At 39.2% G+C, this 25,533-nt stretch overlaps 1 protein-coding gene across 5 annotated transcripts in view; it reads left to right on the top strand.

The window, feature by feature from the left end:
* Positions 1-25,533, top strand: part of SEC24D (SEC24 homolog D, COPII coat complex component) — a 111,431-nt gene that overhangs the window by 54,326 nt on the left and 31,572 nt on the right. For all 5 annotated transcript variants that reach the window (XM_060148646.1, XM_060148645.1, XM_060148650.1 and 2 more), the window contains 2 exons: positions 12,961-13,099; positions 16,500-16,615. In XM_060148646.1, coding sequence (XP_060004629.1) covers positions 12,961-13,099; positions 16,500-16,615 — 255 coding nt within the window. The remainder of the gene's footprint in view (positions 1-12,960; positions 13,100-16,499; positions 16,616-25,533) is intronic.

The raw sequence follows: 25,533 nt of genomic DNA, 5'->3' as shown, positions 1-25,533 counted from the left end.
AATAATTTTCTCTCCATCTCCCACACACTGTCCTGTCCTTTTAGCCTAGTTACTTACTATTCACCTTTTAGATTTCAGTTCAAGGTCACCTCCTCCGGATAGCTTTCCAGGATACCCCACATTATACTCCCTGGAGCTCTCCTAATACTATGTATCACCGTTTGCAATTTTGTATTTGTGTATTTGATTCCTGTCTTTCTCCCACTAGGTTCTATGAGGGTAAGGACCACCTGTAATTTTTCCTCACTATTTTATTCCCAAGACCTAAAACAGTTCCTGGAAAACCTTTGTGTTAAATCAATATTTAACATGATAGTTTCATTCCACAATATCATTTGTATTTGGAAGTAAATTAGACTTTTGAGGCCAAGTAATTTGATGAGATTTTCACATAGAGATCTATGCTGAAACACTTATTGAGCATGTACGTTATGTAAAAATGCTGCATTTGCTACTGAACAAGTTCCAAGGTAATTTAAAAAGGAACTGACAGGGCTTCCCTGGTGGCGCAGTGGTTGAGAGTCCGCCTGCTGATGCAGGGGACATGGGTTCGTGCCCCGGTCCGGGAGGATCCCACATGCCGCGGAGTGGCTGGGCCCATGAGCCATGGCCACTGAGCCTGCGCATCCGGAGCCGAGCCTGTGCTCCGCAATGGGAGAGGCCACAACAGTGAGAGGCCCGCGTACCGCAAAAAAAAAAAAAAAAAGGAACTGACAATCCAGGAGCCAAGTTGTGCTGACTAGGATAATAGTTGCTTAAAGAATTTCCTGGACAGTAAAATTCTTCGTACGTTTAGCTTAGGTTTCACTTTATTCTCCCGCCCAGTATTTGTTTCTTTCCATATCATCTCACTATAAAGTGAAGATGTACTCTGTGTGTGTGTGTGTGTGTGTGTGTGTGTGTATTTATGAGAGGGGGGGAGGATATATGGACATGTTTTAAAAAAAGGATTAAAATCTTTAAAATGTTATTATTTGGGAAAATAAGAGCATCTTTGACTTTCTTGAACAATATATCTGCAAAATACAGGTAAAACAGAAGAGCCATAATGATGAACTCTAGTGTATGTAGATATCATGGAACTCATCCACCACAAAGTTCACTCTTTTTAAAAAAATAATTAAATTTTGGCTGTGTTGGGCCTTCGTTGCTGCGTGTGGGCTTTCTCTAGTTGCAGCGAACGGGGACTACTCTTCGTTGAAGTGCATGGGCTTCTCACTGCAGTGGCTTCTCTTGTTGCGGAGCACAGGCTCTAGGCGCGCAGGCTTCAGTAGTTGCAGCACGTGGGCTCAGTAGTTGTGGCTCATGGGTTCTAGAGCACAGGCTCAGTAGTTGTGGTGTACGGGCTTAGTTGCTCCGCGGCATGTGGGATCTTCCCGGACCAGGGCTCAAACCCGTGTCCCCTGCATTGGCAGGTAGATTCTTAACCACTGCGCCACCAGGGAAGTCCCAAGTTCACTCTTCTTAATCCAGAACTGAACTACCAAGGTAAATTGATGTATATCATAGTCTTTAACATGAGCATGAGATTTAAGTTTCTTTTTGTTTACTATATTCCATACTCTCTTCTCCTCCACAGTTTAAAAAGTTTTGAAAAACTCTTTTATATAAGTACTTCAAACATCAGTTTTGTCTGCATTTCTCCTTTTCCTGTAGAAAAAGGATAGAAAATATATTAGCTCATATTTATCAATTTTTATTATTTATTTGATAAATTAAAAAGTCATCTTTCCTCTCCTTCCAGCTCATTATTGATATATAATAAATATATAAATGTGTTTATTTCTCTAGATGCTTTCAAATTGGTCACACACATTTTTTAAATTAAAAATTTCTTCTCAACTTTTTTTAAAACCCTGTTTTCAAGTCTTACCTCCCAATGTCTTTGGTCTATTTGCCCAGATCAAATTAACTCACAAAAGATGATTTGCTGCATTAATTGGAAGTGGCCTGGCCAGTGCATGGGGCTGTCCACCAGGGATGGTGACCTTGATAGCACATTGGACTGCATGAGTCTTAGAGTCCTGTATTTTTTTCCCACTCTAAAAGCAATTCATATAAAAAGCTTGGATAAATGTGTAGCTTCTGTAGGTGTCAACTCTTAAAAGGGAAATAGTAATTTGACTTTTCTGATATCCTTATTTACAGAATCAGTTTTATAGTCACATGATTTTTTAGGAATTTTTCAATTGTTTTGTACAATATAATCTGGGCAATAATACATTGTTTTGTGATATGATGAGCAGTGTCCATTTTTATGAAGGATTACTAATTTACTTTATTTCAACAAGATTTTTTTTTCTTTTTTTATTGAAGTATAGTTGATTTACAACGTAGTGTTAATTTGAAGTGTACAGCAAAGTGATTCAGTTATACATACACACATATATATATATATATATTTTTCAGATTCCTTTCCCTTACAGGTTATTACAAAATATTGAGTATAGTTCCTTGTGCTAAACAGTAGGTCCTTATTGGTTATCTGTTTTATATATAGTAGTGTATGTATGTTAGTCCCAAACTCCTAATTTATCCCTCCCCCCCCTTTTCCCCTTGGTAAACATGTTTCTTTTCTATGTCTATGGCTCTATTTCTGTTTTGTATATAAGTTTATTGTGTCATTTTCCCCCTAGATTTCACATATAAGGGGTATCATATGATATCTGTCTTTCTGTGTCTGGCTTACTTCACTTAATATGACAGTCCATGAAATAATGGAAAAGGATAGAAAATTTATTAGCTCATATTTATAATGCAAATGACATTATTTCATTCTTTTTTATGGCTGAGTAATATTCCATTGTATAAATATACCACATCTTCTTTATCCATTCATCTGTTGGTGGACATTTAGGTTGCTTCCATGTCTTGGCTATTGTAAATAGTGCTGCTGTGAACATTGGGGTGCAAGTATTTTTTCGAATTAGAGTTTTGTCCAGATATGTGCCCAGGAGTGGGAATGCAGGATCATACGGTAGCCCTATTTTTAGTTTTTTAAGGAACCTCCATACTGTTCTCCATAGTCGCTGTACCAACTTGAATTCCCACCAACAGTGTAGGAGGGTTCCCTTCTCTCCACACCCTCTCCAGCATTTATAATGTGTAGACTTCTTGATGATGGCCATTCTGACTGGTGTGAGGTGATATTACATTGTAGTTTTGATTTACATTTCTCTAATAATTAGTGATGTTGAGCATCTTTTCATGTGTGTCTTCTTTGGAGAAATCTCTATTTAGATCTTCTGCCCATTTTTTGATTGGGTTGTTTGGGTTTTTTGATATTGAGCTGTATGAGCTCTTTATATATTTTGGAAATTAATCCCTTGTCGGTCATATCATTTGCAAATGTTTTCTCCCATCCTGCATGTTGTCTTTTTGTTTTCTTTATGGTTTCCTTTGCTGTGCAAAAGCTTTTATGTTTAATTAGGTCCCATTTGTTTATTTTTGTTTTTATTTCCATTACTCTAGGAGACGGATCCAAAAAGATACTGCTGCGATTTATGTCAAAGAGTGTTCTGCCTGTGTTTTTCTCTAGGAGTTTTATAGTATCAGGTTTTACATTTAAGTTTCTCATCCATTTTTAGTTTATTTGTGTATATGGTGTTAGAGAATGTTCTAATTTCATTCTTTTCCCTGTATCTGTCCAGTTTTCTCAGCACCACTTATTGAAGAGACTGTCTTTTCTCCATTGTATATTCTTGCCTCCTTTGTCGTAGATCAATTGACCGTAGGTGCGTGGGTTTATTTCTTTCTATGCTATTCAACAGGTATTGAATTCAACAAACATTTACTCTTTACCCAGTATGTGCCAGGTACTCTTCTTGGTCCTGGGATATGTCAGTGAACAAAACAGACAAAGACCTCTGCCCTCATCGAGCTCACATTTTAACAGAAAGAGGCAAGACAATGAACCTGATAATAAGAAAATTATTGAACAAATGGAGGAGGGAAAAAGTAGAGCAGATTGTGGGATGAGAACTGCCCGTGGGAGGGGATAGAGTGCAGGTTTCTGATTGAATAGGTTAGACAGGTATGCTTGATTGAGAGGGTGTCATTTAAATAGTAGACTTGACTCATGCATAGGGGGGAACATTTTGAAGGTGTTTTCATGGCTGTAAAGAAGTGAGATAAATGGAGGGAAGACGTTGTCTGACTTGTAATTCTGTCAGAGAGACAAAGGAAGTTTGCCTCTGGGCTTATTATTTTTAACGCTTTCATCTTTAAAGTGGAGTATTTTACAACTTTCCTTTGAGGAACAAAAAACTGCCAATCATTTTGTTATGGAAGAAACAAACTTGATTCATAGTTTTTAAGTCTACAATATATTTTCATCATCTGCGGAACATTGTGCGTTCTTATAGCAGTTGAAGCAATTAAACATGGCTTCTGCAAGTGGTCTATCATTAGACAACAAAATGTAATTCTTCCTTAGGGACCAAAGATAAACTGTAATAGGTCAAAGTTTAAAAGAAATGTGGGAAAATGTCTCTCAGCTATAGAATTCCTGAATATCATAGCTCCTTGAGAGGGAATGTCTTACTCAAATTGCCAACATGTGTTCCAGGAAGAAAAATGAGGCTGATCTTTGCAAATATACCCGTAACTTGAAAGACTGCATCAGCATAACCCAATCCAAACAGAGCAGTTTTTGGTTAAGAATCATTTCTCACGGTTTATAATTTAGTCATGAACTATGACTTCCATTCAGGAAAACTGGTATTATGGTGCTCTCCGAACTGCACTGGTATTTATTTTCCCTTTCGAAACTCTGGATGCCCCGTCACGAGGAGCAGCCCTTTCATAGACTTCAGCATATAGTCCAATTTGACCTTCCCACTAAAAAGTCCCCCTGGCATTAGAGGGCCTGGGGAGAAAGGTCACAGCTGTGTTTGCTTTAAGATGCTATTGGCCATTGCAAGAGAAGAGTCTCCCAGTATAGTTATTTGTTGGGATGAACTTATTTAACATACTAAGGTTTTTCACACCCACACCTAATCTTCTGTGATAAAAGAATTGGCAAATATCCTCATGTCCAAACGTGACTTCTGTATTTTCCTTCTTCCTTCATTTTTTTTGTTTTCATTCAGACTTAAGTTTTTCCTTTTCCCCTCCCTTCCTCCCTCCTTTTCTTATCATGTATTCAGTAAATATTTATTGAGCATATACTCTGAAATACAGGCCCTGGGGATCAGTGGTGAACCTGAGGTTTACCTAAGCTGTTGAGGAATGAATTTTTTAATAGTTAGAAATTTACCTTAAAAATTAGATCTAATATTCAAACATCTTTTGAGTTTATGTTTAAAAGTTTTTAGGAGTTGAATAAAATACAGGGGATGATGAAGCAAACAGAAATTCTAAAGATTCCCTCATGGTAATTGTAAAACATATGATAGAATTTACTAATTGACAGGCAGGTTTCAAAACCTATACCAACCATTCTTCCAAAGACATGATTTTTGTTTTGTGAACCGTGAAATCTCTTAACTATGTTCTGTCAGAATTATTACTGTGCAGCAACAACTGATTTGAGATGAGAGAGAGAGAGAGAAACCTGGCCAGTGAGGACATACTACTCGACCTGGCTTTGACAACTCTCCACAAAATCACTCCATCCTTCCTCTTTATCTTCCTTCTTAGCTGGACTAGGCTACTTGCATGCTACTCACCAACAGACGCCAAGCTCAGGCTTTTCTTCCCGAGTTGTGCTGTTCTCACTCTTCCCTCTCTGTCAGTCAGTGGAAGTGTATCTCTGAGTAACTACCCGCCTTGAAAGAATGCTTTATTGACCACTCCCCCGTGCCCAGCCCTGCCCCCCCCACCACAAGTGATTTCTTCTTTTGTCTGTGCCTTTTGCTTAGCACCTATCATGAACTGCCCCTGAGTCATGGTGGTATATTTGTGGGTACCTGGTGGATATTCTGTTCGTTCATTCAAAAACTATCACTGCCCACCCTCTCAGGTATTGTGCCACAGGAGACACGCGATAAAACAAACGGTAGACCTGTGAGGCATGGGTCTGAGAATTTAGCGGTGATGCTGAAAAGTAAAGCATTGTGGTGAGTGCTGTTGGGCACAAGGTCCTATGGTAACACACAGCTGAAATGCCTAAGCCAGCCCTGAGGGGCCAGATTGAGACTTGGTCCCAGTTTAGACAAGGTCACTGGCAACAAGTCAGGAGGAGGGAGGGATACCCCTTCTGTTGTAACAGGAGGGAGAAAGGAAGACCTTAGGTAGGTGCTGGTAAATCCGTGGGGAAAAGTCAAGGGAGTTCCTCTCTGAGGTTTTTTGTTTTTCCTTAAGAGCAATGCGGCAAAGTTACCTGTTAAGGGCGGTGGGAGGAAAGCTTATTCGAAGGATAAAATGGAGTTTAAAAGATATAAAATAGCTCCTGTAGAGAAAGAGAGAGAGAAATGGCAGGAGACACTTCATGGGTACCAGGGACCACCAAGGGCTTGGTTCAAGTCACAGACCGTGTGTGATGGCAGCTTTCTCTGAAACTATGTGCTTTTTCTACAGAAGCGAGCTGCAAGCTGTTTCTGAATGTTTCACACAGAAAATGAATGGGGATTCAAGCTATAGCTCTGCAGTTTATTGGACGAGTCACTGCCCCTCACATGTCCATTCCCTTCTGAACAGCATGGATGACAATTCCCACTGCCAGGGTTGTTAGCATCTCAACGTCACGATTAGATTTTATATACATGAAAGCATTTAAAACTATTGAATATAAATCATACAGATGACAGTTATGATCTTTCATATATTATAAATTTGAATCAGTAACGTTTTCCAGGATTTTTCAATGTTGGATAGACCAAAACAAAAAAAATAAAAACACCCCCCCAAACCAAAAAAGACCAATTTCCAAATAAAAGACATGTTCAAATCCAATATAAGCTCGAGATATAGTTATAACAAGAATAAATAGACTTAACAGGGATTTCCTTGGCAGTCCAGTGGTTAGGACTTCACCTTCCAATGCAGGGGGTACAGGTTCGATTCCTGATTGGGGAGCCAAGATCCCACATACCTCACAGCCAAAAAGCCAAAACATAAAAACAGAAGCAGTACTGTAACAAATTCAATAAAGACTTAAAAAAAAAATAAAAGTAAATAGATTTAACAGCATTGTTGAAGAGGAAAAAGTTGAAAATAATCTCTCAAGTGCCACAAATACCGAAACTAGCAAGAGGTTAATTTTCTGGAAATATGAAAATGCCAAGTTTTAGGGCCAACTGAAAACATTTTTTAAGAGTCTAAATAATTTTCATAATTATTACAGTACATTGAGTATTTTATTATCAGGCTCGGTTTCTTTTTAAAGGTTGCATAACATGATTTTTAAAAGGCATTCAGAAAATATTATTCTTTCATGCCATACTTGTTATTTTAAAGAGTCCAACAAAATAGAACTGCTGTTGAGAAAACGTGTGTACAATAAGCAGCCTACTGTCCTGTACTTTTTCTGCCCATGTAGGCTGCCTGAATGTCATATATGGTGAAGCCAAAAATAGAAAACACACACAAGCTGCTTCTCATTTCTCTTTCCTATGGAAATATCTTTAATAAGTGCAGTTGATACAGACTCTCTTTTCATTTTCGCTGCTGGGCATAATCCTCTGGGAATCTGACTCTGCTTGTCCTCCAGCGTGCCTAACAGTCTGAATGTTTAACATTTTTAGAGGGTAGTTGTTTGTCACAGGTTCTGGATTATCTTTTCACATACCATTTTCATGCTTCTACTTATACCCCCTGATTAATCCAAATTACCAACTGACCTCTCTTGAGACAGATCCAAAAAATAAGATGCACTCCAGTCCCAAAGAAGTAGCTGTGTGCCGGAATCACATTTGACACAAAACCTCTGCTGACCATTGTAAAGATCACATTTATTGGGGAGTATAATCTGATGTTGAATACGATCCTTGATCGAGCTGGAGGACCGTGTCACATTTTGGCAGGTCTTCTTGCTGTAAATCTTCTGATCTGATTTAGGAACCACCGTAGGCAAAAATGTCTCTCCCATTACTAGGAATTATTTAGCTGAGATATTTCCGTCAGGCACTTAGTAAAGTAGAATATTGGTCATGTGGGAACAACTATATAATCCCAGGACACTGATTACTTTCCTGGAGACGTCTAACGCAGGAAATAGAAGGAGAGGAAAAAAAGGAAGAGAAGTATACATTGAAAATGGGAAATGTGTATATTTTCAAAATCAGTAAACAAGTGTTAGAAGACAGGGGAAAGTAGGTGGTTAAAGTGTGAGCATGTGTGTGCGTGCGTTAGAACTTAGGTGAACGCTTGTCCTGAAAAAATGAGGTGAACAGTGGAGCAATGGAAGAAGAAAGAGGAGAGGGGGACGGTTTTCACCCAGGAATATCCTGGAGATAGGCAGGAATACCTTCCCAAGCCAGGGTGTTCCTGAAATCTCCGATTTGGCCACTCTGTCTCGTCTCTCCCCTCAGCCACACTGTTGCCTGTGATTTGATGTTCCAACAGGAAGAAAATCATTTCTCCATTACAGTGCATTGCTGAGCACCATGATGCAAGCCTCCTTGTCTTTGCTTTGTTATTTTGCACCTCGAGTGCGAACGCAGAGAGCGGGGGCTGGGCGCTGGCAGCAGGAGCGCTGGCTTCCTCGCCTCCCAGGCTGCTGTCAGCGGCCTACTGTACCTGCTGTGCTCGGGGCTGCCTGTCCCATCACTGTGTCCGTTTTCCTCCATGTAGACAAGGAAAAGTTGGAAGAGGATTAGAAACTTTTAAAATAAGTTTTTCTTGGCTATTATCTTCAGTTAATTTGGCACACTCTGTAATTTCTATGTCATTCATGCTTAAAATAGCCTGTATTTCATGTTTAATCACGTTTTGTTTCACCCACAATATTTTTTAAACATTTTCAGAGGATTTTTCAAGAAAAGTATACGTTTCTTCATTTTGTGATGGTAATAACTGATGTCAGTCAGGTCAATGTTATTATAGTTACATAAAATGAATGTAGCATAATTATCTTGAGTATTTTATTACCTACTGAGGAAATTATAATTTTTAGTTGTACAGTGCCACCTAGTGGATCTATGCTATAAGAACACTTTCATATTTTCTTCAGCTTTCCAGATTTGGGATCATCAGCTTGTAATATTTAGCTGCCTTCTGTTATTCATCACTTTGCTAGGACAAAGACTATTCAGCAAGACTTGGGTATTCAGACTTTTCTTAGTTATAGAGATGCCAAAACAAAAATACAGAGGCTCTAAACTTTGCCAGAATTATTCATGTTGGATCTTTCTAGGTTGTGCTTCATGTCTTTGTTTGTTTTGGATTACAATCTGTGAATGGTTTAGCGGTACTTTTTATTAATGATGATTTCGCAAGTATTCTTTCTACTCTGGCCTTGCTCTTTTAATTGCATGTTTGCCGGCTTGTTTGTTTGTCTTTCTATCCCGCTGGACTGTATGCCCCACCAAGGCACACAGCATACCCAGCACCGAATGCACAGATGTTAAAGAGAATGGCAGTAATACTCAGACAACTGGTAATATGTAAATACAGGAAAACTTTAAAAATTGTATTAGTAATGCCGAGGAGTTGTTGATTGATACATTTTGTTATCTACTCCTTTTACACGGAATAATAACCAAAAGTTTTACCACTGAACCTAATTTCTCAATGAATTATATTCTTTCTTGTTCTCCAGAATCGACCATGGTGTTACCTATGCACAAAAGAGAGATACATTTTATTCAATCAAAGCATCTTAATTAAAACTACTACCAATAAAGTATTTGGCATAACCCTGGTAGTCCAAAAATACAAGCCAAAGATTCAAATATTATTCTCCTCCCTCTTCTTTCCCCAGCATCCCCATCACTTACATGTTATATAAACTCATGCCACACAGGACCAGAGCCAAGAATAGGCAGATGAAGGTTTTAGAGCAAGGCTCTCCATCCTTTTACTTTTTCCATTTAAGAGAAGAACAGAAAAGAAAGAGCAGGCAGGAATATACCAGAGGCCAAAAGATTAAAACACACTTATAAACAAAATTGCAAAGTCTGAAAATAGCTCTGAGGTAAGTATAATATAATGCCCTTGGTAAGAAGAAAAAAAAACGTAGGCAACTTTTTGGAAAGTAATGTGATTTTTTTTTTTAAAGCCGTATATACACTGAAGTTGAACTCAGAAGAAAAGTGAGATTAGCTATTTATGAACTCATGCACGCTACTGTAGAGCAGATAAGCAGACATCTGGAGAGAGCAAAGAAAAATCTCTGATGGTCTTCAGGATAGCCTAAGAGAGATGAAACAAGACAGTGTAATTTGGAAACCCTCGTCCTGTTGCCCAAAAAGAAAATGCAAACAGTTAAAAAGCTTTTAACATTCTTTACTGTCACCTCCATTGTCTGAGGACCTTCCTTACCTATCCATCATCCAGTTTCCAGAAGAGTGAAAATAGAAAAAATGCAGGCGTATTTCACAGCCTCGATACAGTCATTACTCGACTCCAGTTTGTTACTAGACATTCATTTCCAGTTCTGCAAGTTTGAATCTGCCAGGACTGGAATGCTTAGGTGGTAGCTGCCGACAATTTCACAGTCATTTTAGGCTGGGCCTGCCTTTCAGTAAATCATCTCAGTAAAAATAAGGTTAATTTTCCTTCCATTACCTCTGCTTTGTCTAGCAAATAATTGCATCAGATTTTGTTTCTAAAGTGCCTCAGGGAATTAATTATAGCCTTTGAACTCTTTGAAAATAAAAGGATGAGAGAAGTAAACTTGGCTGGAGTTTATGCACATTGCAGGCTTTAACCCTAGTTTAACTCTCTTGAAATCGTCTCCTCAGCTGCGAGGTTGAAGCTGAAGAACAGAGCAGCAACCAAAGTCATGACCGATGACTGGATTTCTGACCCAGAAGAAGCTACCTTATTGTTACATTTTTTGTTGTCTTTCACTTCTTATTCTGATTCTCTGTTCACTGTCCTAAGAATCTCTTGTCGGTACCAATATCTTTGTTTGCTTCCCTTTTGTCCCCTCAGGTTATTTCTTATTATTACCAGTTGAAGAAGATACACATTCATCACTTTATGCTTTTCAAACAAAAAATTTATATTAAGAAAGTATTGTGTATGTCAATATTTGAATATATATGTGTATTTAAATCAAACTCCTAGAATGGCTTTAAAATCTGCTGTACCTGTCAACTTTTGAAACCATCAGATACTATCAAAAGCTCCAGCAAGGTAGATTCCCTGTCTTCTAGATCATTTTTTGCAGTAACAAGGTAGCTAATTTGAAAGTTTATATAAATAAATGCCTTTAGAAACTCAAGCCTATCTCACACTTATCAGACTATAACTGTCCTATTAAATACACACTCTCTCCTGAGCTGAGTGGTTTGGAGGAAAGGCTGTTCAGCACAGATGTGGTAACAACAGTTAGTTATGCCAGGCTTAGTAGTCTGTCCTGCACATGGCTTCCTCATTTAATCCTGTCACAACCCTGTCCATGGGACACCAGAGCTACGCCATGCGTACCGATCAGAAGAGACCAGAAATAAGAAAGTCCAATCCATCTTCTGGCTTCCTTGAGGCAAGAGATGGGGGAGAGGGCAGTGCAGAGGGAGTGATTCTGAATGTATTTTTTTTTATCCTTTTCCTGATTCTTTTATGTATTCTACTATCTATGTTTTCCTACTCTTGAGATCTCACAACTCATTTCTGAAACCTCAGCAGTGGATTAGTTTTCACACTGAACGTCTGGGCAGCGACAGACAGTAGATCTCTCTCTCTTATTTCTTTTTTTTCCCCCCAAGAAAATGGCAGAAAATGGCCTTATGACCCCACTTCATCGACACCTTCCTCCTGCTCTTCAAGTCTCCATGAAACAGCAGTCTGCTTTATTTACATTTTTTTCTTTAAAGAAAAACTTGGTTGATGTGCCAAACCCTGTAATTGTCAAGCTTTTCCAGAAATGTTATCTTTAAGGAGACTTATAAAAGCAAAAAGAATCTGTGTGGTTTTATTCTGAAAGCTGGAAGTGTTGAGGAACAAGGCAGACTTCTAATGCTGAGTTTTTTCACTTTCAAGCTGTAAAAAGATGTGTTTCTATGCATGTTTGTGAGGAAGAAGCAATTGAAATATTTATTTTCTTGTTCTGGCAAAGCATGACCAGCCACATTGAAAGTACTTCATGAGGCGTTTTGTCCTGGGATTAAAGAAACAGAAAAGGCAGAATCAGCCTCCTTGCCTAAATAAGTGAACATTATTGCATATTTCTTCAGAGAGTTGCATTTTTGAAGAAACATTTTATATACTGTGATGGAATTAGCTAAGTGGCATACCACTATGCAAACTAGAGCTTTTATTTGTTTGTTTATTTATTTATAAATATTTTGGGTGCTCTTTTTGACATGTGGGATCTTAGTTCCCTGACCAGGGATCAAACCCACGCCCCCTGCAGTGGAAGCACAGAGTTTTAACTGCTGGACCACCAAGGAAGTCCTGCTCTGTTTTTTTTTTTCTTTTAAACCAGAGCTTTTAAAATCAGACCCAGTTCCTCCTTCTTTGTTTATACTTAATGAACAAACTTAGCAAAATATGTGATACACGGTGTGCGGGACGTTTCCAACATAAGCTTTATTAACTGTTACTACCATCACGGTATTTTTTCCTCTGTCTTCACACACGTGGGTAAATACACATATACATAAATGTACACATATGCTTATTAATTACATGTACATTTAAATTAATTTTTGTTTGGGTAGTGCCTTGAGTTCCACAAGGTACCAAGAGAGGCAACCTTACTCCCCGGGTGAACACTAAGAGTTGAGTTCCTTAATGAGTCCAGAGTTTTCAAATTACAATTAATACGTAGGACTTCTGAAATAACCTTGGTTATTTAGAATAACCTAGAAATCCTGTACCCACATGTCTCTTACTTGTGCTTGCTTCCTGTAGACGCCCCTCTACTTGGTAAATCATGGGGAGACTGGACCAGTCAGATGCAACAGGTGCAAAGCCTACATGTGCCCATTCATGCAGTTCATTGAAGGAGGAAGGAGGTACCAGTGTGGATTTTGCAACTGCGTGAATGACGGTAGGTGGCGCCAGCACGTGCCCTCAGGGAAAGTTCTGTAGTAAACGGAACATATTATACTTCTTAGCTTAGGAAAAAAATATATGTCTGTTAAGGCTCTTAGTTAGACCTGAGCTTTTCCTAAACACCCTCAAGAATAACTCAAAGGAATGATGAGACAAGGAACAATCTCTGAGGTTTATCTTCTGTAAACATAAGAGGTAAAATTTCATTTTGCCTCCAACTGAGGCTTTGTGGAAAGGAATTGAGAAATTAAGTGACTTCCCTATTTTTGAGTTTTATAAGAAACATAGCAACTTCCCTGTGGGACTCACGCATTTATATGAGAGTAGGAGGGGCTTGGATATGATGTCCTAAGCTGAGGGTGTTCTGGTTGGCTTCCCTTCAGGGAAATTACACAGAACTGTCTTTTATCTACGTTTACAGATGATAAACTTGAGAGATTGTTCCATCTTTCACCATTCCTCCGAATTATTCTTGAATAAGTTCATCAGTATTTAGGAAAAGCTCAGGTATAGCTAAGGGCTTTAACACATATATAGATTTTTTCCTCCAATATGAATGTCAGATTGTTTAAAAAAGAAAAAAAACTTTATTATGAAGGGCTTTCCCAGATTCACTGTATTTTCAATTTCATCCTGGTATGAATTCACAGATGTTGAAAAAAACTGCAAGCTTGCCAAAAGTGTTTACATTCATTATATTTATAACATGTCTCTCTTTTTAATTCTTTGGTGTGAAATGAAGCACATTCTCAGGCTGAGAACATTCCCATATTCATTTACATTTATAGAGTTTTTCTAGAAACACATGATGATTATGAGAGCATGAGTCTTTTACGTGTTTTCCTCTGTATCTTATCTTTGTAGACATCCTTCCCTCCAGGGCACTAGATCTGAGGAACGTACAGCACTCTGCCCAGGAGCCTGTGGCTGCTGGCTGCTCCTTGATGAAAAGGGAGCTCAGGCAGTTTTCTGCCAGTGTCACGGCGTTCTCGGCCCCTTGGTTCCTGTGTGTGCTCTGGTGGGAGAGCAATGCTGGTCTCCTTGTTTACCCGCCCCCTTATCACAGTCCATGGCTTTGCCCAACTCCCAGTGCCAGAGACTGACATGGGGAGGCTTACTCACAAAGACCTTTAAAAATGCCTTGCTGTGGGGTGGATTCATGGGTTCCCAGCCTCATCTCAAAGACTGGGTCATGGTCCTCCTGGGAGGTCTGTTTCCTTGCTCCACCTGTGGCACCTACTCAGTGCAAATTGGATACACTAGTGAGACCAGACCTTGTTCGTTCTCCACCCTTACTTTTCTTTCTAAGGAAGATCTTATTCCATCTCTCATCCTGGATGAAATCTACAACCAAATCCTTGGCTGTCATACAATCTTGGGACCTGGATTTCAGGAACCCTGTGACCGTGCACTTCCCGGGGCTTTAGTTGTGGAGGAAAAAAGTCACGAGACGGCAGAGGCCTCTCCTGAAGCATTTTGATAAATGCCTCCACCAAGGTCACCAGATTTCCACTGTCTTCACTCGAGCCTTCAACCTTCTTAGCAAGGTGATCAGAAATTTGTCCAGCATCTATCCACTTAGAGCATCTAGGATCTTCAATTTGGGGTGACCCTCTGGCTTAACGCCCAAAGTGTCAGCTCAGAACCTTAAAGGGCCCCGCCACTTCCTAGTAGAGAAAAACCACACAGAGTTCCTGTATTTCTACACAGTAAATTCCCCTCCCTTGATATCCACGCCTAGGAAGCTGCCATGTTCATTTTCTCCAATATTAGTTCCTGCAAGAAAGCCAGACTCCCTTAGATTGACACAGATGCCTGCATTCTTCATTTAGGTTTAAAGGAGACAGAGGTTTGTTGGAGTTAGAAAGAACCCACCGGGCTTGGTCACAGGGCTCCGCTCTGTTTCCCTTCAAAGCATCCAGAGATTACACAGTGGGAAGCACGTGAGGCCAAAAGACAGGCTGGAAGACGAGTATCGTGTGGCTGTGCACGATTTACGGGGGGGACGAATTCTGGTTTATAAAACATGGCCGATAATATTAAATGCTAAAATTAATTGATTTGATTTGATTGATTTGATTCCCCCTGAAATTAATTGATTTTAAGGGGAAATTTTTTCACATCTTACATGCAGATGTGTGAAAATAAATTATAGGAACTGTAGAAAGTACCACCCATACATCCTAGAACAGCCAGTGCAGCATCCTTCATCGCATCTAAATGTAATAAAGTAGCAGTTTAAGGCCCCCATAGCTTTCTTAGCTCAGCCAAGACTATCAGTGTCCCACGTCCATAATCTTTTCAAGACATTGAATTTTCCTAATTCAGAGATCTGTATGTACATATGAATCTCATAAAACTTGTTTAAAAAGAAATGGCCATGATATGGTAAGAAAATAGAAAAAAATCAAGCCTTGGTGATTATTTTCTTAAGGCAAAACTAAGAAAACAGTCCTATTATAACCCATGTGTTAGTTCACAACTGAAAATAAAGAATACTGAGTTATTGGTTTTAAAACAGGTCATTACTTCTGTGGTTTTCAAATGAAAATGTTGTTCTTTACGAAACACTTAAAACCAGAGCATTACTGCTTATTCTAAATACTTCTATTGTCAGTGGTTTAACAGCCAGCTGTATTAATCTCAAGGCAACAGGAGTTCATTTTCACAGGGATACCAGGCCATATTTGTCCAAGTGTTTGGTGTGTGACTCATAAGTGTTCCTATGCTATTGGATGACTTCCAGCGCTTTGCCAGAACTAACCTTCTTAGACATTTGAATCAAATTAAGAGTTCCTCAGCTGAGATCTTAGTGGCGTATTCTTTCCCAAATACAGTAATCCTTTCCACTCTGAAGCCCAAACATTAAGGATTACCATGCAAACTACCCATGGCTGAAGACATCTCTTAATTAAAGGATAATAAACATTATTGTTAATAATATGGTCCAAATAAGAAGATAGTAAACCATCTTTCTTTTCTCTGTGTGTGTAGACTTCTGTTTCTAATATTCTGAGGAAAATTCTGGACCAATTACCTGCTTATTGTTAAATAGAAAAGTCAAAATTCCTTTTAAAAGAGGTAATTAAATAGGGACAATTAAATTTTGGTTGTGACAATTTTAAAACGCCAGTACTTTTATCCACTATTTCTCTGTAACGATCCAAGTCATTAATGATTCTTTGTCATCAATAATTTGCAGAAGGGTCAAGAAGATATTTTAGAAAACCCTTATTCTTTCTAAGACATGCTTTTTAATAGTGGATATTTAGAATATACTAAAATATTTTTTTTCTCATACTATCTCCTTTCTTCCCATAATAAATTTTGAGAACTTACTAAATTGTCTGTGTTGTAAAAATAAAAGATTTCCTTTCCTATTTTGTTTTTATTAGTTCCACCATTCTATTTCCAACATCTGGACCACATCGGAAGAAGACTGGACCACTATGAGAAGCCAGAGCTATCTCTAGGATCATATGAGTATGTTGCTACTTTGGATTACTGCAGAGTAAGTGTTCCCAGGACTTCAAGTGTTTATATATGGATGTCAGATACAAGTGAATTACTTTTATATGTCATGAACTGACCTTTGATTCACAGACAAAGCATTCGGGTGGTGCCACGGGGATGTAGAAATGTCTTAAGACACAGATCAATCCTCCTAGGCTGTTAACGTGATTAAATAGGTAGACCATCCACTGCCGTGATCATCTTTAAAAACTAAAAAGTGGTGGCAGAAAGAAAAAAATAGGGACTTCCCTGGTGGTGCAGTGGTTGGGAGTACACCTGCCAACGGAAGGGACATGGGTACGAGCCCTGGTCTAGGAAGATCCCACATGCCGTGGAGCAGCTGAGCTTGTGCACCACAACTACTGAGCCTGCGCTCTAGAGCCCGCGAGCTGCAACTGTGGAAGCCCATGTGCGCTAGGGCCCATGTGCTGCAACTACTGAGTCCACGTGCCACAACTACTGAAGCCTGTGCACCTAGAGCCCATGCTTCGCAGCAAGAGAAGCCACTGCAGTGAGAAACCCACACACTGCAACGAAGAGTAGCTCCTGCTCACCGCAGCTAGAGAAAGCCCGTGCACAGCAATGAAGACCCAACACAGCCAAAAAGTATATATATAATAGTGATAATTTCATTTGTATGTCCCTTTCAGATAGAATATGATGCTAGGTTCTTTTTCTTTCTTTCTTTCTTTTTTTAAGTTTTTTTTGATGTGGACCATTTTTTTATAAAATAAATTTATTCGTTCATTTATTTTTGGTTGCGTTGGGTCTTCGTTCCTGTGCACGGGCTTTCTCTAGTTGCAGTGAGCGGGGGCTACTCTTCGTTGCGGTGTGCGGGCTTCTCGTTGCAGTGGCTTCTCTTGTTGTGGAGCATGGGCTCTAGGAGCACGGGCTTCAGTAGTTGTGGCCCACGGGCCCTAGAGCGCAGGCTCAGTAGTTGTGGCCCACAGGCCCTAGAGCGTAGCTCAGTAGTTGTGGCCCACGGGCCGTAGAGCACAGGCTCAGTAGTTGTGGCCCACGGCCCTAGAGCGCAGGCTCAGTAGTTGTGGCTCACGGGCCCTAGAGCGCAGGCTCAGTAGTTGTGGCGCACGGGCTTAGTTGCTCCATGGCATGTGGGATCTTCCTGGACCAGGGCTTGAACCCGTTTCCCCTGCATTGGCAGGCAGATTCCCAACCACTGTGCCACCAGGGAAGTCCCTTGATGTGGACCATTTTTAAAGTCTTTATTGAATTTGTTACAGTATTGCTTCTGTTTTATGTTTTTTGGTTTTTTTGGATGCGAGACACGTGGGATCGTAACTCCCCGACCAGGGATTGAACCCACACCCCGTGCATCGGAAGGCGAAGTCTTAACCACCGGATTGCCAGGGAAGTCCCTCCGCTAGGTTCTTAATGCAGCAGTTTCATATAGTGCCTCTGCCTTATTTGTTTTGTCAATCATCTCAGAAAAATTTCCCTTCCAAGGCAGAAGCTCAGCTGATACGGTCAGTAAGACTATTGACGTGTTTCTGTAGCTCCTTCTCCACTCCAGCTGTCATTGCAGTGATTTAGGCTCTCAGAGTCTCCCTGAGACTGTTTCAGCAGCCTGGGATCCTGGCCTCTGGTTTCCTTGCTTTAAAATGTAACCATGAGACTCCCCCCACTACCTTAATCTAAAAAATTAAATTCAAAAATTTAAGTTTCTTTATAAGACCGTTAGCTACCACCTTAGCTACGTCTTCAGTTGTAGAAAATTCTGGCTCATGTACTCTGAACACATCACTCCCCTGTACAACTCCATGCTTTTATCTAAGATGCTCTTTTGACCCAACTACCTTTCCATCCTCCTGTTACATCTATACATACCCCACCTAGCAAACTCCTACTTATTCTCTAATCCCTGGCTGAAATTTTGTTTTATGTGAGTGTGTGTGAATGTGCACACACCTTTCTCTGACTTCATCGTGGTTGTTATTTACTAAATCTTTTGATTTTTTTTCCCATATAATTTGGTCCATATGTCTGTTTTAGCAGTTATCTCCATAGAATTTAAATCTTCCTATATTTTCCCTCTTCCTAGATTCTGATATCCCTGGGGACAAGAATCTTGTCCTAGCTGTCTTTACAGCATCTATCATAGTGCCTGCCACAGCGTAGGCAGTTGATCAATGCATGTGGATGAATGAATGAATGAATGAATGAGCGAGTGAATGAGTGAATGAATTTGCAGGTGGGTCGCTATTCCCAGGGCTGGCTGTTTCCCTTCTCCAGCGTCATAGTGATAGTGACATCATTATGGATATCTTGAATATCTTTCAAATTCTTCAGTGATTTGAAAATATCTTCGTGAGTATTGGTTCAGATTTCAGCTTGTATCTGAAGTACCTGTGTAGACTTGAAGAAACAGAGTCATTCTGACTTACTTCCTTTTCCACAAATGAATGCCTCCTAGTGCCCAGTCCTCAGAAAATAGCCTCTGACCACAAATTTCTTTCCTAGATATTTGCTAGGGGACCAGTCCATGTTGTATTGAATAGAAATTACAAAGAACATTATTCCTAACTAGAAGTTTTTTCAACTGAGTGGATTTTAAAATGTTTTCCAATTAACATACATTTTGCATTTATTTTAGTATTTTGTATGAGTTTTTCAACTAGTTATTAATGAAGAATTAACACTTTATTAGTTTTAACTGTAACATTTGAACATATTTTGGGAAACATAAGAACATTTTTGGTGCAAATGATTTATTTCAGGCACAGAAAAAAACAAAACAACAAAAAAAAAGTCCTAAAATACCAGTTACTTTTGGACAGTTTATTTGTCCTTTACTGTTGTTGACTGAAGGAGAATGATCAGGCAGAACGTAAACATTTGAAGTTCTAATTAAATGTAATAAAGCCATTGTATCTAGTGATGGAAAATTTATTCACTCATCTTTGCAACCGTAGTGTAAATCTAACTATGCTCTGACTTTCCAGTTCTCTGCCAAAAAGGCTATATTATCTTGATTTTATGCTTTTCTTAGCAGAAACTTAGGCAAGGAGTCAAATCTATTTCTGGGAACAAAAGTCTCAGTATCTTCAAACTCTTTTATCTGGAAATGTTCCAGATGTCTAATTGATGGGAAAGCTCACAGAGCAGGCAAGGAACCAAATAAAAACTGTACATTTTGAAGAGTTTTTTGTGAGGTTAATCTTCCTTTTATTATTCCAAATAAGGTTCATAATAAAAGAACTCTTAATATCTTCAAATTTAATTATACCTTAAAATGTAAAGGAAGAATAATCATGAATTGCCTTAGGGATTTGGGTGATGAATAAGAGCTTATATAATTGGTATGTGTATTTTTTAATACCATACAAACTTAAAGGAGAATTACAAAATAACATTTTTCCTGTTCATTTTAGATAATGCCAATTTTAGATAATAGAATTAACATTCATTGAACATTCACTATGTGTGATGCTCTGTGCTAAGTGCTTTCTATGTATTCTATCATTTAGTTCTCACAGTGACCTCATGTGGTGAGTATCACCATGATGTGGGGAAACTGAGGCTCAGAGAGGTTAAGTACCAACCTCAGGCCATACATACAGAAAATGACCACAGAACCCCTATTTCTCTATCACTATGGATATGTAGGCATGTATTTACAAAATCACCATGGAGTTCCCCTGGAAAAAAAGACCCAGCTCTGTCTAATAACTGACAGTTTTTCTCTTAGAAGTTTACAGAATATATCTATCTACATATAAAGTGTACCTGAAAGGTAAAATCTCATTCCAAGCCAGCCTGCTTTTTTTTTTTCCTAAATAAAAATGTAGTTTCTCCACTTAATTTTAGTTCACTTTGACATTTATTATATACCTAGCATGTCCAAGGCACTTTGGCTGTGTTTGTGGGTGATAATAAGATTAGCAAGAATATGAACCTGATCTCAAAGTCCTTAGCGTGCATAGACCTGATAATTAAAGTATATAATTATGATATAAATAATACGGTAAATGCTGTAAGAATAGAATAGTCAGAGTGCCATAAGAAAACAGATGAGCAATAATTTATGATTTGGTGAATCAGGGAAGGGCTCTAAGAGTAAGTGACATTTGAGTTGGTTAAACCATGAGCAGAGAAGTGGAAACTAAATGGTAAGCAGAAGCAGTTTCTCAGAGGTATTTGCAACTTACTCCAATTTCTTCAGGGGCTATGGGGGGCTTTGTAGATGAGTGATGGGGACCTAGTATAGAGACTAGGATAGTTGGAGCGTATATTCCCCCTTCCCCCAAAGCACATTCAAATTCAAATATTTTTTAAAACACTATGCCAAATGAAATACTTTTCCAGCCAAGGAAATACTTTTCTTGGCCCACGCCCACTAGATTGGGACCTCTGGATAGAAAATGTTTTGAAAATGGCAAACACTTAAATTAGTTGGAGGAATGTGTATTGGGGCATAATAGGAAGTAAAGCTGGGAAATTGTTTTGAGACACAGACTATCCTTTTATTTTCCACTAGGCTTGGCATCAGAGCTTTGATCTCTTAGGCTTTTATACGTGTTTGCTAAATAAGTATTATGGGAAGTCTCAAATGCCAGGCCATTGAAGGATTGTACTAATTCAGTAGGCCTTGAGGACAATTAAAGGCAAAGTGGGAGTTGTTTCTATTAATCCATCCATCCGTCTACACATTCATTCACTCATCTAACAGTATTGAGCACTCTCTTGAGCCATGCTCTGTGCTTGGCTCTGGGGACTCAGTAAACTTCCTGTCCTCAGAGGCAGTAGCCTTGGGATCTATCTTGTGCCTTGGATAGTTTATTCTGATAGCAGTCTGTATAATGAGAGGAGGGAGATTGGAGGTAGGGAGGTAGGTATTAGAAGTTATTAATCTCCAAAATTTACAAGCAGCTCATGCAGCTCAATAACAAAAAAACAAAAACCCAATCCAAAAATGGGCAGAAGACCTAAATAGACATTTCTCCAAAGAAGATATACAGACTGCCAACAAACACATGAAAGAATGCTCAACATCATTAATCATTAGAGAAATGCAAATCAAAACTACAATGAGATATCATCTCACACTGGTCAGAATGGGCATCATCAAAAAATCTAGAAACAATAAATGCTGGAGAGGGTGTGGAGAAAAGGGAAAACTCTTGCACTGCTGGTGGGAATGTGAATTGGTACAGCCACTATGGAGAACAGTATGGAGATTCCTTAAAAAACTAAAAATAGAACTACCATACGACCCAGCAATCCCACTACTGGGCATATACCCTGAGAAAACCAAATTTCAAAAAGAGTCATGTACCAAAATGTTCATTGCAGCTCTATGTACAATAGCCAGGAGATGGAAATAACCTAAGTGTCCATCATCAGATGAATGGATAAAGAAGATGTGGCACATACATACAATGGAATATTACTCAGCCATAAAAAGAAATGAAATTGAGTTATTTGTAGTGAGGTGGATGGACCTAGAGTCTGTCATACAGAGTGAAGTAAGTCAGAAAGAGAAAGACAAATACCATATGCTAACACATATATATAGAATCTAAGAAAAAAATTAAAATGTCATGAAGAACCTAGGGGTAAGACAGGAATAAAGACACAGACCTACTAGAGAATGGACTTGAGGATATGGGGAGGGGGAAGGGTAAGGTGGGACAAAGTGAGAGAGTGGCATGGACATATATACACTACCAAACGTAAAATAGATAGCTAGTGGGAAGCAGCCGCATAGCACAGGGAGATCAGCTTGGTGCTTTGTGACCATCTAGAGGGGTGGGAATAGGGAGGGTGGGAGGGAGCAAGACGCAAGAGGGAAGAGATATGGGAACATATGTATATGTATAGCTGATTCACTTTGTTATAAAGCAGAAACTAACACGCCATTGTAAAGCAATTATACTCCAATAAAGATGTTAAAAAAAAGTTAATGTAGTAGTCGAAACAAGAGAAAATGAGGGTAATATAACAATTCCTCAAAAAATTAAAAACTGAATTTCCAAATGATCCAGCAATTCTCCTTCTGGGTATATACTCAAAATAATTGAAAAGAGAGTCTCAAAGAGATATTTTCACACCCATGTTCATAATAGCATTAGTCACAATAGCCAAAAGGTAGAAGCAACCCAAATATCCATCGATGGATGAATGGATAAACAAAATGTGAACTATACATACCATGCAATATTATCAAGCCTTAAAAAGGAAGGAAATTCTGACATATGCCACAACACGGATGAATGTTCAGGATGTGATGCTAAGAGAAATAAGCCAATCACATAAACGACAAATACTGTATGATTTTACTTTTATGAAGTACCTAGAGTAGTCCAATTCATAGAGACAGAAAGTAGAAATGTAGAAAGATGGTTCCCAGGGCTGGAGAGGGGGGGAAATGGTAAATGATTGTTTAAAGGGTACAAAGTTTCCGTTTCCGCAGGATAGAAAGAGTTCGAGAAATGGATGGTGGTTACAGTTGCGCAACAACGTAAATGTACTTGAAACCACTGAACTGCACACTTAAAAATGGTTAAGATGGTGAATTATATTCTGTGTATTTTACCACAGTTGAAAATAGTTTTTAAAATGGATGAAAATGAGGGTCTGAATTTGGGTACTGGAGCAAGAAGGAGCCGCTGAGGGCTTCACAATTAACTAGGTGTGGATAGCAAGGGGGATGAACAATTCCACAGAGGAGATGAGGCGTCAAGCCCAGAGCATTCTGGAGGATCATATTTTCTGTAAGTTCCTTGTAGAAAGGGCCAGCATAGTGGGAGAAATGTTGTCTTCACTTCTAAGATTTTGAGTGTAAGGTGCTGGCGGGACCTTGCTGTGGAGGTGTGCTGTGGTTGATTGGAATGCTGGTCGGGAGCTCAGAAGACAGACCATGTGGAGAGAATCTGAGGGGTCGCCTACAGAGAGGTGCTGGTTAAAAATGAGCAAATGAGATTCTGTGATGGAGCATGTGGTAAGGAAAGAGAAGAGAGTATCCTTTGGAGAAAGATAACAAAATGAAAAACAGAAGCAGCAGTCAGAAAAGTGGGAGAGGAAATGACACCACGGTGCCTCGGCCGCTGAAAAAGGGAAAGGGGTCTGCCAGGCCGAAAATTGCAGAGATAAGAGAGATTGAGGATGAGAGCCGGGTTTTCTTTCAGATCACTGTAGTTTGCAGCCAGGAGATCTGTGAGCTTCAAGATGTTACGGTAAACCAGGTTATAGAGTTCATACATGCTAAGGTTGACTGGACAAAGCCAGCTGGATTGAATGGGTAGAGTGATCGATTAAGGCAGCCAGGGATGAAGCCAGTACAGTTGTCTAGGCGCAGGATGACAGACTTCCGGGTGGTTAAGAGTGGGGATGGGGTAAAACATGTGAAAGAAGCATTTTGAAAGAATAAATCAATGGGACTTGGTGATGGAAAGAAAAGGAATAGTCAAATCTAATTCCGTGTTTTCAAGCCTTTGGGTTGACGTGTAGTGATGTTATGGATAGAGATATTGGAAGAGAACGTCATTTATAGAGGAGTGATGTATTAGTTTTGCATACGTAGAAAACAAGTTACGGTGAAGCATTCTGTAGAAACGTGTAGGTTGGAGATATCAGAAATATTCAGTGGGGAACTGGTGATGCTGAACTTGGGAGAGAATGTGAGAATGGTAAGCCACATTTGGATTGGTCACAGGTTTTGGTTTAATTAGTGGAAACGATTGTTATTTTCATTCTATGTAAATCAGCATAAGTTTCTGTTATGAATTAGATTAGGTGGGAATCAGGAATGGTTTGCAATAAAAATCATTGCTCATGGGACTTCCCTGGTGGTGCAGTGGTTAAGAATCCGCCTGCCAGTGCAGGGGACACAGGTTCAAGCCCTGGTCCGGGAAGATCCCACATGCCATGGAGCAACTAAGCCCCTGCGCCACAACTACTGAGCCTGCGCTCTAGAGCCCGCGAGCCACAAATACTGAACCCGCGCACCTAGGGCCCGTGCTCTGCAACAAGAGAAGCCACCACAATGAGAAGCCCACGCACCACAACGAAGAGTAGCCTGCACTGGCCGCAACTAGAGAAAGGCCACGCGCAGCAACAAAGACCCAACACAGCCAAAATTGAATAAATAAATAAATAAATTTTAAAAAATCATTGCTCATGTAGACAGCAACAGAGTTCCTACATTTCTTTGTTGGTCTGATTTTGGATGTGGCAAAGCAATGGAGTTTTCAGGTTGATAATTTTCAAGTCCTACAATTTTTTTCCTTTTTTCAAATGAAAGACTTTTATTAGAGGAACGTTACATCTAGCCCTATAGTGGACATAGGATGAATTAGTAACTTAATTTGGAGATAGTGTCATCTAATTTTATAATTGTAACAATTAAAATTGAATCTAGAGCATTTTTTTCATTTATCACAAAGATTAGCCTTAATTCTTTACCCTCTAGTGTGAGTCACTAAAGTTGTTTGCCTGTGGTTTTATTTTCTAAATATTTTGTAAGATCCAACTGAAGAATTGCTTCCTAAGAGCTGTTTGAACACCAGCCAGTAAAGGGACCAAAAGCTACAAAACATTTATGTAGCAGCTGCTTTATGTTATAGTGATTGTTTTAAACAGAGAAAAGGCCCAGTATTCAATTTTTTTTTACCATAAATATGTAAGGAACAGGTACATATTTAATAATACAGCACAATTTTTTAAGTATACAATTATATTTTAGTATTTAATTTCGTATCTTTGAAGAGCTTATAAAGGAAGAGAGTTGAAAATGGTGATATCAAGTTAACGAAGCTTTACTTCAGTTTCAAAAACAAACACTAATTATAGTTTTGTACTGTTTTGGGCCACAGTTTGCCAGGGTTCCAGACATATTTCTTCCCCTAAGGCAGAGTGTTGTAAGCGAGGTCGCCACAAGACTGTACTCACCTTTGGGGA

Source organism: Lagenorhynchus albirostris, chromosome 4 (assembly GCF_949774975.1).
Source record: "Lagenorhynchus albirostris chromosome 4, mLagAlb1.1, whole genome shotgun sequence".
In the NCBI taxonomy this organism is placed as follows: domain Eukaryota; kingdom Metazoa; phylum Chordata; class Mammalia; order Artiodactyla; family Delphinidae; genus Lagenorhynchus; species Lagenorhynchus albirostris.
The sequence above is the reverse complement of the archived record's forward strand: the minus strand, read 5'-3'. Positions and strand labels throughout refer to the sequence as shown.